The sequence below is a fragment of the Neolamprologus brichardi genome, chromosome 11 (genome assembly GCF_056152115.1).
Source record: "Neolamprologus brichardi isolate AB-2024 chromosome 11, ASM5615211v1, whole genome shotgun sequence".
In the NCBI taxonomy this organism is placed as follows: Eukaryota; Metazoa; Chordata; class Actinopteri; order Cichliformes; family Cichlidae; genus Neolamprologus; species Neolamprologus brichardi.
In genome coordinates, this window is record NC_142114.1 from 5498708 (window position 1) to 5518158 (window position 19451).

The 19451-nt window shown below is 37.0% G+C and overlaps 1 protein-coding gene across 1 annotated transcript; it reads right to left on the minus strand.

Annotated features, from left to right (window-relative positions):
* On the minus strand, positions 1-19237 carry dcdc2 (doublecortin domain containing 2). Its single transcript, XM_087847689.1, has 9 exons — positions 18922-19237; positions 18004-18058; positions 15800-15876; positions 15431-15565; positions 14638-14787; positions 13556-13610; positions 12943-13120; positions 2940-3010; positions 1-1587 (listed from the first exon to the last, which is right to left on the minus strand). The coding sequence occupies exons 1-9, from the start codon at positions 19206-19208 to the stop codon at positions 901-903; spliced, it is 1695 nt and encodes a 564-aa protein (XP_087703815.1). The 5' UTR covers positions 19209-19237; the 3' UTR covers positions 1-900.
* Between the last annotated feature and the right edge of the window lie 214 nt (positions 19238-19451).

Genomic DNA, 19451 nt, shown 5'->3' on the forward strand with positions numbered 1-19451 from the left:
TGACAGAAATCAACATTAGGCGTAACAGTAAGGTTCTGGGCCTCCACTTGCACTTGTAGACTGGGAATAATTCTGGAAGTCTCTGGAACTGCATTACAGGGATGAAACATCATTTTTATAAAAGATATTGACTAATGTGATGTGTTGATCCTGGCATTAGAGGGGACTAAAAATATAATGGACAAAAATCTTGCACGAGTGTTCTGGATATGTTAAATTTATATGATGCACATCACTTTGATGCTAACCGAATCCTTCAGTGACAAGTTTAGCCCTACAGATGGAAGCACTCATTTAGGAAGAAGATCTGATTTTTTTATAAATTAGCTTACCATTCAAAAACAAACAATAATATATGTCTCGTTAAATACATTTGTATGAGTTTCTATGAGAGGCATAATCATTCTTTCGAAAAATTTCCAAGGATAAATATATTATCATTTCTCTGCATCACTCACAACAGTGCTCACAGACAATGTGTAGAGAAACAATAAAGCAACCTATTGGTTAAGAACATTTTAATGCAAAAATAAGAATATATTACTATGGATTTTATATGTGTATTCTGTTTCAAACATGAAAGTTATAAAGTTTTGATCCATATGGTGTTTCTGTACTTGTGCCATTTAACAGACAACCATTTAAAGATTTAGGTTACATGCGCAGCATTGCAAAACTGCTTTTATATAGGAAGAAAAAAAATTCTCAGAGTGCGCTCTGATCTTGCTTTGTTTTCTATAAATTTCATCTGTCACTTTCATTATATAAATAGATTTTGTAACTTCATATTTTCAGTATAAAGAACTTGTTGTTTTTTCCTATTCTTTAAATTTTTCACTTTCGTCTTGCCTCTCTTGATCACCATCTTCCCCTGTGTGTGCACTCAGCATCTTTGCTGATTCATTTTTTCTCATCTGTGTTGAGCTCTGCTTCACCTTCTACCTCATTATCTTCTCCACTGACCTCAGCATTCACCTTGCTCTCTTCTTCTTCACCTGACTCTTTGGTAGTGCCCTCTTTTTTTTCGTTCTCATCCTCTTCTTGATTACTGTTGCCTCTGCTACTTCTACTGCTATCGTTCTCTTTAGTCTCGTTATCTGACTGAGTCGTCTCTGGATCGTTGCCGTTTCCCGTCTTTTTCTGTTCCTCCACTGTGTCTACATCATTAGTGTGATCCGTAGTGCTTTTTTCCACCTCAGTGTGGTCTTTATCTTCCTTCTCATCTTCCACAATTTTCCTCCTTTCACCTTGAGAAGACATATTGTTTCCATCCTCAATCTCCTTACTGTCCAGAGCCTTATCACTGCTAGATCCATACTCTTCACCATTAAACACCTCCTTATTCTTTTCTGGATCCTCCTTCTTTTCCTCTTCTTTTACCTCCTCCACTTTCTTCTCATTTTCTGCTATGTCTTCTCCTTTTCCATCTTTTTGTCCATCGATTTCTGTTTTTCCTCCACCTCCCCCCCCTTTTTCACTGTTTGTCTTCTGGTTATTCATCTTGTTTTCACTGCTAGGTAAATCACCTTCTTCTCTGCCATTTTCAGTGGCAACCTCTGTTTCATTTGTATCAGTAGCATCAAGTTTCTGTAATGCAGTATAACCACAGAAGCAATTAATATCTCTAAATATTTTAACAGATTCAGTATGTTGAATTCTTTCTGTGATTTACACTGTTGTGTTGATGCTATGGTTCATTGGTGCTATCTGCCTCTGTACACCCGCACAGTAGATTTTAAATCAAACATCAAGAATCAAGAAATGATAAACAGCAATCAATTATTGCCATACTGTAACTGTTTAGGAATTACAGCCATTTTTATCCATAGTTTTTAGACGCCTGAAGTAATTGAACAGTTAACTGACAAGTGGTTTTATGCCCAGGTGAAACCAGTCCGTCCCCTCATAATCTTATCAAAAATTAAGCAGAAAAAGATCTGGAGATGAATCCAAGTATTTGGTATCTTTTCCCTCGAATTCTCAATGTGATGTCTCAAAGACATGAAAAAAACATGTGAAACAAAAACCTATGAGACCTATGCACTGGCCAGCTAAGCAAAACCAAAAGGACTGGAACACCATCGTTTGTTGGTTACGAAAAAGGCCTTCACGACTTCTAGACCAGTCAAGAAAACTATCAAGGAGCTTAGTCTAAAATGAAGAGATGCTTTCATAAATGGAAAGAGAAGGTGCAAATCAGTGGTTCCACTGAAGAATGGGAAGAACATATTAGACTTTTAGCAAATATCTAAAAGAGCCTACACAGTTCTGGAACAACATTTTCATCTGTTCTTTGGTCAGATGAAATCAAGAATCATGGAAAGATGGGGAGCATGGAGAAGAAAAGGAATAGCCCATGTTCCGAAGCATACCACATCATCTGTCAAACATGATGGGCATATGGGAATGTATGGCTACCACTGAAACCAGGTCACTAGTGTTTGTTTATTCATGAAGTGTACAGGGTTGTACTCTCTGCTCCGATTCAGCCAAATGCTGCAAAACTGATCAGACGGTGCTACACAGTGCAAACTGCAAAAGCAACCCAAGAGTATGTCAAGACAAAAAAATCTGATATTTTTCAATAGCCAAGTGAGTCACCTGACCCCAACCAAATAAAGCATGTTTTTCAGTTAGCTGAAGAAAAAGCAGAGAGACCCACAAACAAGCAACTACTGAATGTGGCTGGAGAAAAAACCTGCCACCTCAAGAAGGAGGAAGAACAGCATTTGGTGATGTCCATGGGTTCTAGACTTCAGGCTGTCAGTCAGGTAGACTAGACTACCACCACTGACTTTCATTATTAGTATTAAGAACAATCCTATTTAAAAATGCTTTGTTTAATAACTTGTGAGTCTGAAAATGAGGGATTATGTATAAAAATGACTGTAAATATATATGTAAAATAAAAAGAGAGAGTGAGTAGTTTATGTTTATACCGCTTCAGCTCCATTGTCTTGTAGTGTTTGGCAATCAGCATTTCCTTCATCAAACTTCTGGTCCAGTTCATCTAGAAAAACAGACAATTTTAGCTTCGCATGCAAAATCAGAAGCTCATTTTATAGAGAGGTATTTAATTCCTTAAAGTACAGAAAAAAAACAAGTTAAAGCATGTTTTTTACTTGTGTTCCATCCTAATGTGCAATATTGAATACTGAAAGGGCTTGTTGTGGCCAGTACAACATAAAGCAAAGGTAAATAAAGAGTGTCCTACTATCCTGGTATAGATGCAGTAGACTTAACAGGACTCATTCAGAAAAAAATATGTAAAATACAGTAAAATAATAATAATTGACAATGTTAATGATTACATGTTAAAAAAAAAAAAAAGCAGATGAATATAGTGTCACACCTGTAAACACTTGCCCTCAAATCTTGTCATTCTTTGGGCATAAAAGAGCCAAAGTGTTCCTTTATGTGCCCACTGCTCATCTTTTCAAGACCCTGAAACCAAAATGTTCGCACTCACTGCAAATTAATTCATTTTACAAACCCAGAAAATCTGTCCCATAAATATGTGCTTTTATTCATCCTTCAGTCGAAGACTTGTTGAAATTATTCAGCTTTTATTCAGCAGATGTTGCCAAATTTGAATACATGCAGCACAAGAGTGACACCTGCTGGTCTAAAGGAAAAGCACCCAAGAGAATTTGTTGCAAGTAAACAACTTTCCCTAGACAATGGCAAGTGTGCAGGAGAGAGCCAGTAAACATTTTATAAGCTCATTTAGTGATCTAAATTTTACACTGAACGTCTAACATTGTCTTCATCTTTATTATCACCACTGCAGTAATCATCCTAATCATCACCACAGGTATGCAAGGTAGATGGTTTTCTCCTTTAGCCATTGCTTTTGTATGATATCACAAAACAAATATGATGACCCACGATAATCATCCAACAGACTAGAGGCCTGTAGAAGAAATCCTCCAGTCCCCGAGGAAACACCGTTTCATCATTCACAATACAAACAACTGTAAAGTGAGACTGGGAGTCTAGGAATTTAAATGAAGACATCGTACTACAACTCCAAACAAGCTTAGCTCAGCAAGGCAGTTCTGTTGGAGTGTGAAAATGGATACGGGGCTTTTCTATTTTCATGTGAGCATGTGCATCAAAGACCTTGGAGTAATTAACCCTAAACATAAGAGGAAGACAAGTATACGCTCTGATAAACAACATAATTACACACTTGTTTTGAAACATTGGATGAGACTGAAATTTCTAATCAGGAATGAAAAAAAAGAACAGTGCAATTAATATCTTTAATATTAGTTTTCCTTTCTACACATACCGGTTAAGGAAGAAAAATGACTCCGGTAGAGATTAGAAGAGTTTATGGAGACATTTAATGCATTTCAAATGCAAAACTGATTGAAGTTTAGCCATGGTGGGAGATGAAACGTTATGGTAATAATAACAGACCTCTTTAAGAATATTTTATGGAAATCACCCCGCATTCATTAGGAGTGAGGGCCAAGCGATTGAGAGTAAGCAGTAAGCAGAGGAGGAGCTGCTATGACTCTAAACATCTTAACATGATTTAAGGATGAGGAACAGGCTCATGAAAATGCTAAATCAAATTAAATATGATATTTAGAATCTCCCCCTTCTTTCTCATTCCAGTTTATCCGGAGAGTCTGGCTTTGCAAATGGTTGAACTGCTTTATGTATGTGTGTGCAACTGAGTGTAAAATGTGTCTGACTTTTCCTTTCATAATCAGGCAAACACACACACACACACACACACACACACTCCCTCCTCCACAAGGCATAAGCAGACAGAGCACACCCACATTTCAGATGATGTGCTGCATCCATTAGTAAGAAGTAAAATTGTATGCAACTGCAAGCAGATATAATTACTCATATAAACGACTCTTGCTGGCATTATCTTGGAAGGTAAAGTTACAGATGATTGTCGCTCCAGAGAAATGCAATAAAACACAACTCAAGATGAAGTGATAGGCTAGATAGATTGCACATGTGCACACACAAATACAGTCTGCTTTTAGCGATGCGGGATTTTTTTTGCTGATCTAAATCCTAAAATGCATTGTTAAAAAGTTGCCAGAGGACATTTCACCAAATTCAAGTCTTAGCACAGTAGCAAAGCAGGTATTTTATCATTTTGCCTACCAGATGTAAAGGATTGCTGAAATCATGTGATGTTCTTAGAAGGTGTAGTGAAGAGGTTAATACAGAATTGAATAATCAAACATGAGCAAAGAGATGCATTCTACAAGAACGTTTCAAAGATTTTCCACTCCTTCAGGAAGCACTTTAAAGTCCAATAAACTTCTCCACAGGACATTTTTAACCACTATTGCAAAGGAATCTGTGAGTGAGTGGTATAATTGCTACCCTGTTCTTTTTGTTGTTCTGCAAATTATTCTCTAATTTGTGTTGGGACTTTTTAGAAAACCCATTAACCCAGGTAAAACTCTTCTTTACCTTGTTTTTTTTAACCGAATCTTCCTTACAGAAAAAAAAAACTACTCTGCTCTGTCTAGTATCTGTGGATACTAGGTGGGATAGAAATTTGTTATTGCAACATTTTCAGTGCTGATGCTCACCAGGCATAATAACCTCTGACAGGGTGACACTTGCAGTAGGTTGTAACTCAGAGCAAAACAAATCACTGCTTTACACAGTAAAGCCAGTTTCTGCTGATCCCTTATTCACAAGGGGGTCACTCTGCATGTTTGATTTAGCGAGATGCCCTTCCTGACACAACCCTCGAGGGACTCGTGTCTCCTCTCAGGATCAAGCTGCAGCGCTTTTGTTAAGCGAGTGTGTAAACTACTACACTGTGGATGCACCACACTACATCACACAGTGTGTGCTTTTATTTATTTATTTGCTTGGCCTCCACAAGCCTGGTCTACTTTAGCATTAACTGTACTGCAGCTAATAAATTCTCAAGTCTTGAAATACTACTTAATGGACCTAAATCACTTCACACGTCACTCCTTGTATTTCACTGGACAGTACAGTAAATTGCATATTTACACCCAGATGATTTAATCCACTCAGCATGTACTTGAGTTATAGTTGGGTGTAAAACAACATGCACTGTGATTTGGAATGCTGCCACTCTCTCGGTCACTGACCAGGGTCCTGTTAAAACATGCAATGACTGTATGGCTACATGGGAGACCCAGCTGCTGCTGGCTTTGCATAAATCTGAAACACACAGAAAAGCTGAACAGCTGAGAATAAAAATGGTTGACTGGTCTAACTCTTTCATTCTGTGATACCACACTAACATGACTTGATACTTATAATGCTAATGATTTGTAAATGAAGATTTGGTGACTCATATGTCACTTACTCCAAATCAAACCTAAAGACTTTACTCATAAAGACAGCTGGAATCTCCCTTTGTTGGTATTATTAGAATGGTAAGATCCACCAGTTTCGGAGCTTGACTCAGTACAATGGATCACTAGCTTGGCATTTGTTGCCATTGCTAAATATTATTGTTATATAATGGAAGTGCAAAACCTTGCCATGTCCTTTTAAAAGATATGGTATATTGAAATGTCTTGCATTAAGAATAGACACAAGCCTTCTACATTGTGGCATTAAGTATTTCTTATGTATAGCCTTTATCTTTGAGATTTGTTTCCAAGATACATCTGGGAAAAAAATGCCATGCACTTTTGCGTAGAAAATTCCTCATATGCTCTGTGCTTAGATAACTTTGACATAAAATCAAAGAAAACCTTTGCTTAACAATGTTGCAACCAGACAGCCAAAGTAATATTTATAAAGGTCACAGCTTCTGTTAAATGTTTAAATAATTCATGGAGCTTTTTCCCCTGTGCTGTTCTCAAAGTTGCCTGAAATCTTGCCATTGACCGTTTTCATTAAACAAAGGTTTTAATCTGAATGAATGTCTAAGTGCAATATGAACACATATTAAAATCTGATTTCTTTTCGTTTCTACACAACTGAAAAAAACATGAGAGCATGACCATTTTATTCCAAGTCCAAGTACGTATGCTGTTGAGTTGTAATCATCAAATCTAAGAAAACACTGAACGCAATTCCTTTCTCTAATAATTCAAGCACTGATAGTCTTCTGTAAATGTATTTAATTACTAATTGATTTATATCTTTTCTGATAGTTGTTCGTGTTTTCTTTATCCTCTAAACTACATTATATGGACTAAAACTAGAAGAAAAGACAGAAAAACACATTTTAAACTGCATCGTTGATGCCATTTGCTTGCATTCCTAAACCTTTCTTTAACAAATAATATAAACTTTAGATAACCACCAATGTCAGTTATTTACCTTTGCCATTTACAGTGTAAGTCAAAGCTGTTTCAGTCTCTCAGACTAATATTAACCCCACGAAGACTTGTGATCATATCACACCAAGCTCTGAGAAATGCTAAAAAAAAAAGGCAAGCCTGAAAAGTAGAGATTGAACATGATAGACATGAGGAATATTTGTGTCAATAAGAGTGTCACACATCACCTTAACACATCACCATCACAGCCGGTGCTGTTGTATGTCACAGCCAAAACACTTGTTAACAGATGAATGTGGCAGATTAGTACAGCTTCCCTGCTCTTTAATCCAGTAATCCTGCATCAATGGGTCATGAAGAAACCTTTTCTGCTGTAGTGAAAAGGAGGAGATGAAAGGAATAGAAGAATCCACGAAGAACAGACAAGCATGGCTGTGTTGTCGGAAATTTGACATATGAGCGTGTGCACAAATGCACATAAAAACAGACATGTGCGCGCGCGCACACACACACACACACACAAACCACACGTTGTAAGAACTTAGCAAATGAAAAAAAAAAGTGGTGCCATCATTCATCCCTCACTGCTTAGCCTCTTTTTTGACACAGGCACACGATTTGAGATGCACACTCTCTTTGTGTACATGTCTCCTGCCTCCTAACACTGGGTTGAACCCTATTTCACTCTGACAAGCATTATAGATACATATGCTAACAGGGCTAATTCCCCCAGCAGAATCACATTTTATGACACCAGAGGCTGAGGTTTGATCTGGTTGGTTGGCTTGTGCATACTCAAACGCCTGCAGAGACAAGCATAATCACACAAACACACATGCACACAAGCTCACTCACTCATGTCCAGCAATTTTTATTTCTCTCACATTCAACTTTCAAATAATACAAAGAATGGTTTTGTTCCCTTTCTTATTTAAAACTGACTTCAAATCAAAGCCTTTTTGAGAAAATGTATGCTGTACATCCTTCATAAAACATACTTAAATACAACAGAAATTCAACTGGCTTCTGCTACCTTTAAAAAGATAAAGTACAAGAAAAGGAGGGAGCCATGCTATTCAGACATGAAGGTTCTGTGTAAAGTGTATGCCCTTGAAGTATTAATGCAAGTGCAGAAATCATGTGTGCAAAATTCAACATCTCTAGATTCATATTTTTAAATAAAAGGCATGATGAACCATGTTGAAATATTGGCTGCTTTGTAAGTAAATAGAAGTAGAAATAGAAAGCCCATTTTTAGCTAAGCTGGTGCATTTTTTTTACCCTATTTCTGAGGGTTTCAAGCTGCAAAGAATCCAGATTTTCCACAAATATTTCTATAGTAACTAACTACAAAGTGGAAAACAATGTTTGGCTTCCACTTCTAATCATTATTTGTACTGTAGCTTGCATTACATCCACTATTTATTGCATTGTGTGCTATTATTTCTTCCTACAAGAAAAAGCATCCTGGATTAAAAGTATTCCACAAATTTAATCACACAAAAAGTTCTTTAGGGAACAAAATAAACTTTTCAGTACCACCTGACCCTTTAATTAGTGCCCCATCCACCCCCCACCGACAGTGTTAATGTAATAAGTAGGCATGTACACAGCATGTAAAAGTTCAGATAATCAGTAGAACCCTGCTCTGCCTTTACCTTTCCTCTCTCTCCTCTTGTGCATACCTTTTTATCAGTAATTTCTTCTTGAAGTACAAGGCTCTTTTGTTGATTTTCAGAGCAGCAATTTGGCTCCAGCGAGGGGCCCAGGCAACTAAAAATCTGCTTTGATGACTCTAAATGGAGAGATTATCCAAATGAAAGGCAATTATCCAAACCCCACCCATCCCTCTACCCGTTAATATCTCTCTGAGCTTTTTTTTTTATTCCATTCAGTACTCATGCTTCATCATCCCTTGGTTATTCATCAAATTCACTGTTTGATTCCACCTGTTTTCCCTTCTCCTCCCTTCTCCACCTCCATAATGTTCTACTCACTTCATCATCTCAGCTTTTTATTCCCTCTTCTCTCCTTCTTTATCCCCAATCACCTGTCTAAACACATCCTTTTCTCCTTTTTCAGTTACGCTTTTCTTTGTCTCCCCTTTTGGTTCTGCTGCATTCCCCTTCTTTTCCCAGGAGAGCCATTAACTGAATTGGCCACAGAGGCCATTTAAGAAAGAGAACACTGATAAACATCCCATTTCTATTTTGAGGCTAGCAACAACTGCTAATTGCTTCCATTCAAGCTGTTTTTGAAAGAAAAGTCTAACACTGACTAAATTGGACCAATAAGTTTAAAAGAATAATAAAGACCAAACCAACAAGCCATGTGTCTTTTTGGTTAAGTCTTTTAACCCACAGATACTGGTTATGTTTCATGCCTTCACAGTATAGTCCGGGTTAATTCCCTTCATATTAACTGTGTTTTGAACCACAGGTCAATTTATAATGTCTAAATAGCATCTCTGAAATTAACAAATTGTTAATAATCCTTAATTAATGTTTCAGAGAGCAGGAAGAATGTATCGTTTAGGCTACTGGATGGTATCTACCATCACACAATAGCATACCCTGTTTTACTCAACACATGAAAACATAACAAATATAATGAATTTAAACACATTTTATCAAAAGCGGAAATCACGAGAACATTCTGGAACTGTTGGGAGTTATTATGCCTTACCACTAAAACCTTACGTATGTGGCATTTTCACATATGCTTCCCACATATTACATAACTGCATGATGCTTGATTTAAATATCCTTCTCCTTATATTTTATGACTTGAGAAAGGAAATCCCAGAAATACGACACAACAGGTTCTGGTGCAAAAATCTTTGAGCTCCCACCTCTTCCAAACAATCTTATCACTGCACTCTCTTTGTAAATGCCAAGAGTACTTTTTTAATGCCAAAACCAGATCGCACTGGCATAAGACATTAGCAAATTTGACCTTATGTCTCTTGGCTGACTGGGAATACTTTGGTGAATATTGATATATATCCAAAATCGTTTGGGTCAAATTTGACCCTGAACAGTCTCAGGGTACAACAATTTATATTATACTATACAATTTTTAAATACATCTTGTGTATTTTGGGTCACTTTATAAAAAAGTCTTAAAATTCAGGTCAAAAGCATAACATTTAGGGTACGTTTTCTGCTGTCAAATGTCAAAAAAGGCTACATTTGGCCTGAACAGGATGCAAGGGTTAAGCTGGGTGTCTTTGTTATATTAAGGTCAAATTAATTTCATTCATTCCAAGTTTGCTGCACGAGATGTCACACCTCCTCTCCCTTCTCTCTGCTCTCACTCACCATTGTGTTCCCTAAAGAAACAGCAAAGGTAAAGGCTTTACAATAGACGGTGAGTAATGGGGACTGGTGAACACAGACACACACAGACACACGCACTCAAAAACTAAACTCCATGTTGTAAACACAGTGAGTGCACTGCAGAGGGAGAATCTCTGGTTACAGGGTCACTCGGTCTCGTTCGTCTTTTTTTCCCGCTGTCATCGGCTTGCTTGTCCTTTCAGTCTCATCCCTCATTCCAAAGCCATCTTTGACAAATACATTTATAATGAATTGATGCGTTTATAATCATATAATATCTTTTGTCTTGGTTCCAATGTTCCAACACATCAGAGATCTGAAGTGTGGGTTTCATGCTTTGTACTTTCCACAGCCTCTGCCAGTCTGGCAACCTTTTGGCTGTGTTCCTTTTGGCACCAGAGCGGGGTGTATTTACCTCATGCCCGGCCAGGGCAGGATTTCCCAAAGGGAAAATAACACCAAACACCTCTGTGCTGCTTACAATCACCATAAAAGGTGATATGAACACTGTGTTCCTGTTGCAAAGCCAAATATTAACACAACACTGAATTTAACCTGCCTAAGATAGTAGGCTAAAGGGACATTTTTATTGTTGTTGTTGTGTAAGCCAGTATTTGTTCATGTTTCATTTGAGAACCAAAAAAACAAAACAAAAAAAAAAGCAATAAATGAAAAGAATAAAGATGTCTTTGGGAATTAAATATACTGCTGAGTGAATTCAGGACCATGGACAGAGACAAACACTCTGTCTTTCTATGAAACCAAACAAATAAGGAAAATATTGTGTCTCACTCACATGAAAGGACTTAGAAAGCATTGTACAGGTCAAACGATGAGGACTGCATGAGAAAGTGAAATGTCCTCAAAGCCATTTAAAGATCTCTTATGTCAGATTTTGTTTTCTGAGATGTCTGTCTGTTAATGTAATTTTTGCTCAATGTCATCCAAGGGGACCAATAATGCAGTATGCTTTTCTGTGCCTGTAATATGACGTGCCACACAATCTGATACAGGCGATTTTGAGGGTGACATTACAGGCTGCAAATGCAGACATGCACATACCGACACAGAGAACACACACACGCACACACATGTTCCTCAGTTCTCTCGTTTGATGCAAAAAGCCACCTCCTCTGAACCACAGTCACAAATTCTCCATGCTCTTTTGGGGGTTCTGCTGTCAAATCCCCTGCCAGATAGCAAACAGGCAAAATCTATTAAGAGCCACAACATGACGTAATGTGGTTCATGCCACAGAATCAGTTATAACAAGGTCAGCAGCAGTCTGCAGAAGATTTGCTTCCCTTTGACTGTAAAAACTGATAATCATAAAGACAATGGATGAATGGATAGATGGATGAATAATAATAATAATAATAATAATAATAATAATAATGAGATTAAGAGTCCCAGAGCAGCAAAACCTCCTAATTTCCCAAAAAAAAGGATGGCAGGTGCCAAACTTTCCGTAGGACATTATTATATACGTATCACAAGAAGATGACGTAATGTGTTTGTTGTAATGAAGGTTAATGTCATCATGTTAGACCTACTTTTAATGTTTCATGGCAAATATTTTGCAGAGCAACAGTGCCACTGTGTGGACATTTATGAATGCAGCAGGTTACATAAGATTCCAGTGACAAAGCATTACATCATATTTTTGTGTATGTTAAACTCTCAGCAGCACATAAACACCACTTGTGAAACATGGGACGGCAAATTCTTAAAGAAGTAGATTATTCTGATACCTTCCACTTGCACACATCTAGCATACTCTATAGAGGAAAAATGAATACAGAAAGTGGTGATGATGATGATGACAGAATCACAGGAGCATGAGTGTTGCTAACTATTGGTTCTTGGGTATATTGTTACCCATGAACTAAACTATTTTAGTTCTCGGGTAATAATATGTCAAACAAACTTTGATTAGATTCCTTGATTTTCATTCACTAGCTCATTTTTATTAAAATGTGACTTTTTTTGACGGTGTTGAAACAAGTAAATACTACTGATTATAACTCTATGCTTAAATATATATTACAAACAAACTACTTAAGGATATAATTACAAATGCAAACCCCAGAACAATATGAGCAAGAGGAGATATGACATTAAACTAATTAAAGCAGCATTTCACTGGTATATTTTTTATCCAGTGTAGTCAAAGAAACCCTTAAATATAAACCTATACTATATACAGTAGCAATGCTTTCCTTTCTTTGACTTGGGGATGAATACAGCACCGCTGAGCTTAATAGCCACCATGAAAACAAACAGGTGTAGATATTAAAATTTCACTTCTATTCACTGTGATCTTTTTCGTGTTTTTGCATTACCATTGTCAGATGCACCAGGAGTCAAGCTCTGTCTGCTCTTAATCTTCTTTAAGGAGAGCAGTCTCGCCTGAGAAATCTCTCTTACAATGGAGGACAGGTGTTCCTTGTTGTGGCTCGGAGGCGAGGCCTTAGGAGACTCTCCATCTCCACTGTCACTGCTCTGGACCATGGACTTACCCTGCAGAAAGTAGCAGTCAGAGTTAGTTAGTAAGAAACTTCTCAAAATCATGACGATGGAGAGTAAAAAAAAGACTTACGTCTTGGGTTTGCTTCATCAGTTTATCCAAAGGTGGGATTTTGAAATGTATCGTAACTTTTTTTTTTTTTAGAAAAATGACTAAATATTTTATATTCACGATAAAATACAATTCTGCAAGTCCACTTGATCCTAAATTTAATTCAGGCTTAAAATTTAGGACTGGGGAGTCTAGCCCACCATGTTTTCACATCATTATTTGCTAGCCATCCCTAAATAATTAAACCAGTAGAATTTTTCAGAGAAATTTTTTTCTCTGTGCTTTACATGTTAAAGAATCCTGGAAAAGTTTTGGATTATAAAATATAAATAAATAACAGCTCACAAAATATTGGAAACGGAACGTGGAGTACTGACATTTTCACTCTGTTTTGAGAACCTGTAGATGGGCGGCAAAGAATAAGATTTCATCCTGTGAAAAAAAGAAAACAGACAAAAAGTGTTGACATATATATTTGATACTGCAAAAATGATTAACGAATATTGACTTACATACATGAAACCCATACATAAAGCATTGAAGTGTAATACATTTGAACATGACGTGTGCAGGTATATATGTATGTATATTTAGTATGTACATGTGTGTGTGCATGTTTATGTCTATACATAGGAATAGTAGTGGTAGAAAAGTTATTTTAAGCTATATAGTTTATGTCTTGCATATTTCCACAACCATATCCATAATCACATACTGTGTATGCAACTGTTGTATATAGTGTATTATCTTACTTCTTTTTTATTTGTTTGTATTTTATTTGTATTTTTTGTATTTCCCTTCTGATATCTGTACCTGAGCTGAAGTAATGCAAAAATTTCCCCGTCGTGGAATCAATAAAGTCTTATCTTATCTTATCTTATCTTATCTTATCTTAAATAACATCTGTTCACAAACTTCCTAATATATATGTTTGTTTTTTAGTCTGTCTATAATTAAGAAGCTCTTCATAGTTGTGTGATGTACGTGCCTATAATATCTATCTTTAATCATAATCATTTCAAACAGAACACCTTCATACAGATGGAACATGCGTGAGGATTGTAGTTTTCAAGAGAATTAAAAGCACATCTGTAGCCCTAAAGGAGTAATTAGTTGCCCCAGTGGAAAAGATCTAAACACAAACTGTACGGTTTCCAAGAAGCATCCCTGGTCACCATAGTATTCTATTTTTAAAGTTCCACGGCTCTTCGTGAATGACTCAAGACTACACATAGTGATGGATATTAACGGTGTTCATGACTCACTGCTTTTCGTGTGCAATTCTATTGTAAAAATGCTTGTGTTTATTTTTAATGCAGCCTAAATCAAATGCAAAATTTCAAACCTAATGGCATCATTTTGCAGATCTTAGATGTGTGACAGTTTGGTAAATGTCAAGTCTTCATTTTTGTTTTTAAATCAAGCACTCAGTGTTAAGATAAAGTGTTACTTTCTTTACCCTCTGACTCGCCTCGTCCCTCTGGGTTTGGTGAAGAGCAGATCATTGTAAGGAAGCTTCTTAAACTTTTCTCTTCCCACAGCCACATAAAGCTGACCGCTCTCTAGCTGATTCCCCTCAGTCACCTGTTGGCCCTCATAGGTAAAGAGACTAGAACACACAAAGAGAATCAAAAGCCTTATTGTTTACATCATGTGCTTGCTCCATGTGATCGTTTATTGAGCTGGTTGAAAACTGAAGCATACCGACTTTTGTTGTGCCAGTAGAATGTATGTTTCATATAGTGTCAGAGCAGATAGACTACCAGTTAAAAGTTTAGACACAACTTCTCATTTAATGTTTTTTCTTTATTTTTCTGACTATTTACATTATAGATTCTCACTGAAGGCATCAACACTATGAATGAACACATATGGAATTGTATAGTAAACAAAAAAGTTAAATAACTCAAAACATGTTTTATATTTTAAATTCTTATATTTGGTGTCTTTAGCATATACCTACAATATAACAAGAAAAAACACTGAATGAGAAGGTGCGTCCAAATTTTTGACTGGTAGTGTATATTTTTACTTAACAAAAGAAAATCCGTTTTAGCATCGGTAGTAAATACATTTGAGAGAAGAAATCAAAATTCATTAATGCAAATATATGAAATTAGGAATAATCTGCTGTAACGGAAGTGCATGTGTTGAAAGTCTGATGCAAATTAGTTTATATAATAAATCATTAAGTTTGCAAAGAAATGCAGTACATTTATGCAGTTTTTTGTTTTTTGAAATTGTCCACCTACCTTCTAACTCCCCCGAGGACTCTTAAACCCATCTTCTCTGTAATCATTTCTAGTATCTTGTCAAACTGGCCCAGTATCCTCTGGTGGACCAACAGCCTCACTGCGGAGTTCAGTATATCACCATTTGCCACCACACTATGGAAGGGAAATGCACACAGTTAAAAAAAAAGGCAGAACTTTGGAAACTGCTTCAGTTTCCATTGTCAAGTCCAGTTTTTCTTACGCTACCTATCTACTACATCTACTTCTTTTCTATGTCCAAATTGGTCATATATTTAAATTGTGTATTTAATCCAAATAATGGGACAATTTAAGACGATTTTTTCCCAAAGTGAAGTTAAAAACTTGAAAAATTAAAATTCAGCTTACAATATGGTGCATGGCTCCTTGATGGGTTTCAGGAATCGAGCTGACACAATGAATCTATTTGGTGGAAATGGTTTAATCTAAAATAAGAGAAAAAAAGAAACTGTCAAAAAGCGTCAATAAGTCTATATCAAACATACAGCTGTTAATTAAATTTATCTGGAAGAAAAAAACTATTAATGCAGTTTTTAATAACGCACTAAGCTGAATGAGTAATGTTGATGTTTTGTGATAACAGGACTAAGTTAAAAGCTTGTTGGTGAATCACCTTGTCCACGTGGGATCTGGAGGCTCAAAACAACAGACCTGTATAAACTTTAGGGACTTTGCAGACCAATGCTCATACTGTAGTCCAAACAGAATGGGCACTTTACTAACCCTTCATCCTAAATACTGGATACAAAAGACTCATCAGGGTTAATAATAGCATGCGAGCTCTAGAGTCAAAACTAGGAACAACAGTTTGACAGTAATTATATTGCTTTGTAAAATCATTTTAACCATATTTTAGTACACCAAATTACAAAATAAAGAAAGAGCAACATCAAAGCTTTTACTTCTAAAGGGAAAGAAACTCCGCTATTGTCCACACTAAAATCATCCGTGATGTCCGTGACAGCAAAAGAATGAGCTCCCCTGTGATGTGAGGCTGCAGAGAGTAAGCTCTGCAGGTTTTGTCCCACAACACCTGTAACCTTCTGTGAGACTTGCATCCTAGGGGAGAATGGGATGAGGGAGGAGTTATATTAAAAGTCTTCTGGTGTGTGTGAGTGCAACCTGGCAACTGAGGTGTGAAGGTCAGAAGTAAAATTAAAAAATCTTAGATAAATAAAGGGCGGTGCATGTTCAGTGGTACACCAGTTTTCAACAGCAAGCCAACTGCACACTGCACACCGGGAGAAAATGCTACAACATACTACAGAGAATATAATTATTTGTATTTATTTTATGTTTTTTGTGAGACCTAGCTAACCAATCCAAATCAAGAAGAAACCAAGCAAGGCAAGGCATGCATCAGTCTCTAGGGACATCACACAAGTTTTTTTATCTATCGATTTGTTTATCAGTATCTGATCTTTCGTTCTATAGCGGGCAAAAAGTCCCCACAGCTCGTTTTAGCGTCCTTGTACATAGTCCACTTGGCAGCAAAAAAACCAAAGGAAACTCCTTGTTCTTTCAGTGCATCATTTAAATAGAACCTCTGCCACATCACACACCTACTCAGTTATATCTCGAGTGTGCACTTGCTAGATACCAGTGAAGTAAACAACAATTAACAAGGTCATCTATAATGAAAGTTCTTGCAGCGGGTGATGAGACATAATCAAGAGCACGTTCTCTTTGAACGATAAACACGTTACAGTCAAGAGGAGCAGATGATGACAGCTAGTGTCTTTAAAGTTGCGGTCATAAGTTAAGAAAAAATAAATTACAATAATTTTAAAAATGGGCTACACACTTTTTAGAATACCCTGACAAAATTTGGAGTGCCCCATTATTTGCTCTGACAGCAATTAGCATGTCAAATTCTGCACCTCTTTATTTTCTGACATCTTGTCTATAATGCAAATGAAGTCAGCAAAATTTGTTATTTTGGGTTCTACTAGACCATTCTGTGCTTTCACCAGGATACATTTTATATTAGTTAAAAAAAAAAAAAATAAGGAGGTCATGAACCTGTAGGCTACCTGACTTTAAGCCCCTTTGGCTCTGACTTCATTGATGCATTAAAGATGTATTAAAAGGAGGGATGATTATGATCCATAAATCAATAATGCATGGAAACTGAGCCGACAACACAGTGATTCCTCACAGAGAACAATTAGGGGGAATGCTAAACATAACACCTTTCTTCAAGGAACTTCATAAAATCTTTACGCTGTGGGTGTTCCCAAATATATTTTTCATTTTGAGGCAGTTTTGGATGTTAAAAACTGGACATAACAAGTTTGTAGTTGAAATGTAGCCACTTCAACACACTTAAGTGTCTGAAACTAAATCTAATGCAACCTGTGGACTTGATGTAGTAAGAGAGCATTTGAGGAGTCTAGCTGGATTATTGGAACTGTAAATTATATAAACCATTTCTTTTAATTGTTAGTTTGAAGCCAGCTATAAAAAAAAAAATCCTGGGAATTCCAGGCTGTTAACACTGTTACCCTATAACAGCGTGGATCTTACTGACTTTTGAAGCCGCTTTGCCATACCTGCATTGGAACGGTCTGCATCATTTTCTTCTTCCTGGAGCCAATCTGTAGATAACTAAAAACAAGAGATAACGTGAAGTAAAGGTTAGGTTTCCTGTTCTGTAAGGTATTCTGCACCCCACACATGCAGAATAATGTTTTTCAGCAGTGAGGGATGAGAATTTGCTAACTGCTGAAAGCTGTACTAAGAGTTAAACAGCTAGAATTTAGCCACTTGTCGCATAAAGTCAAATACCAAATGTGCAGCTTTTTACTGCACAAAATTTAATAAGTTGTTATACAGAGAGCATTAATTTAAATTGTTCCTGCATCATCACAGCTGATATTTCAAACATTTTTATCTGAATGTTTAAAGAAAAAAAATCTGCATGCACTTTCTCTGGTTTTTACTGTAAAAAATAAAGGAGGATGGAGACAGTATGCAATCTTTTTGCATCTGGGATACATTAACTTCCCCTCTGCTGCTTCTCCATTGCATTCTATGAATGAGTGGCTGCTCAAATCTCATTATCTGCTGCATGAGGCCACTTATTTTTAGGCTAGGGCAGAGTACACTTCTCTACAGTGCTGATCTCATTTATCAAGCCGTGAGTCAGCACTGGTGCAAAACTTTAAAGCCACGACTCAGCTCCGTGTCTGACAATTGGCTCGATTTGCGTATATATATATTTGCTAATGTCAGCTACAATGATTATGAAACAGTAGGGATATTTCAAAAGAAATTTGCATGAGTCTCGATTGAATGATTGCTAATGGCCAGCTTTCCCTCTTGAATGCATCAGCAACTGGTAGATGGTTTATTCCTGGTCATCTACAGCTGTATGCATCTAATGCTTATAGACGTCTGTATAATGACACAGCGTGAAAGCCTTATAAAAGTAGGCTAGCTTATTTGCCTAAACCACAATTTATGCTTACTCTAGCTTTTTGAATTTTTCCCTCCCAGCAGCGACGTACTGCTCCCCGCTCCTCAGGCTCTCCAAGCAGTCAACTTTATGACCTCCTCTCGGTGTGTAAATGTTTCTCACGGCTCCAAACGGGGCTTGTATGCCGCCCGTCACCTCTCTTAGCAAGGTTTCAAAGTTGCTCACCCTCTTTTGGTTTATCACTATCCGCCGAGCATCGTAGTATGGATCGCCGTTTCGAAACATGAAAACGTTCTTCACCACGGGTTGAGAGAGAAAGTTTGGCCTCTCCGAACTCATCTTTGTGCGTAAAAGCGGGCGGAGAGAAAAAAAAAAAACACGTTACAACAAACTCACGGTTCAGAGGTACAGGCCATTATAACGTCATTAGAGCTGTTCCATTCTCGTCAAATGTTCTGGGTTGAGTAAAAATGGGTAATGGAGACAAATCTTCAACCAGCAGACTGGACAGAGAAAAATCCAGAGGAGGAAAAAACTGCTTTCTGCACTTAAGAAAGTTGCTGATTAAAAGTATGATGGAGC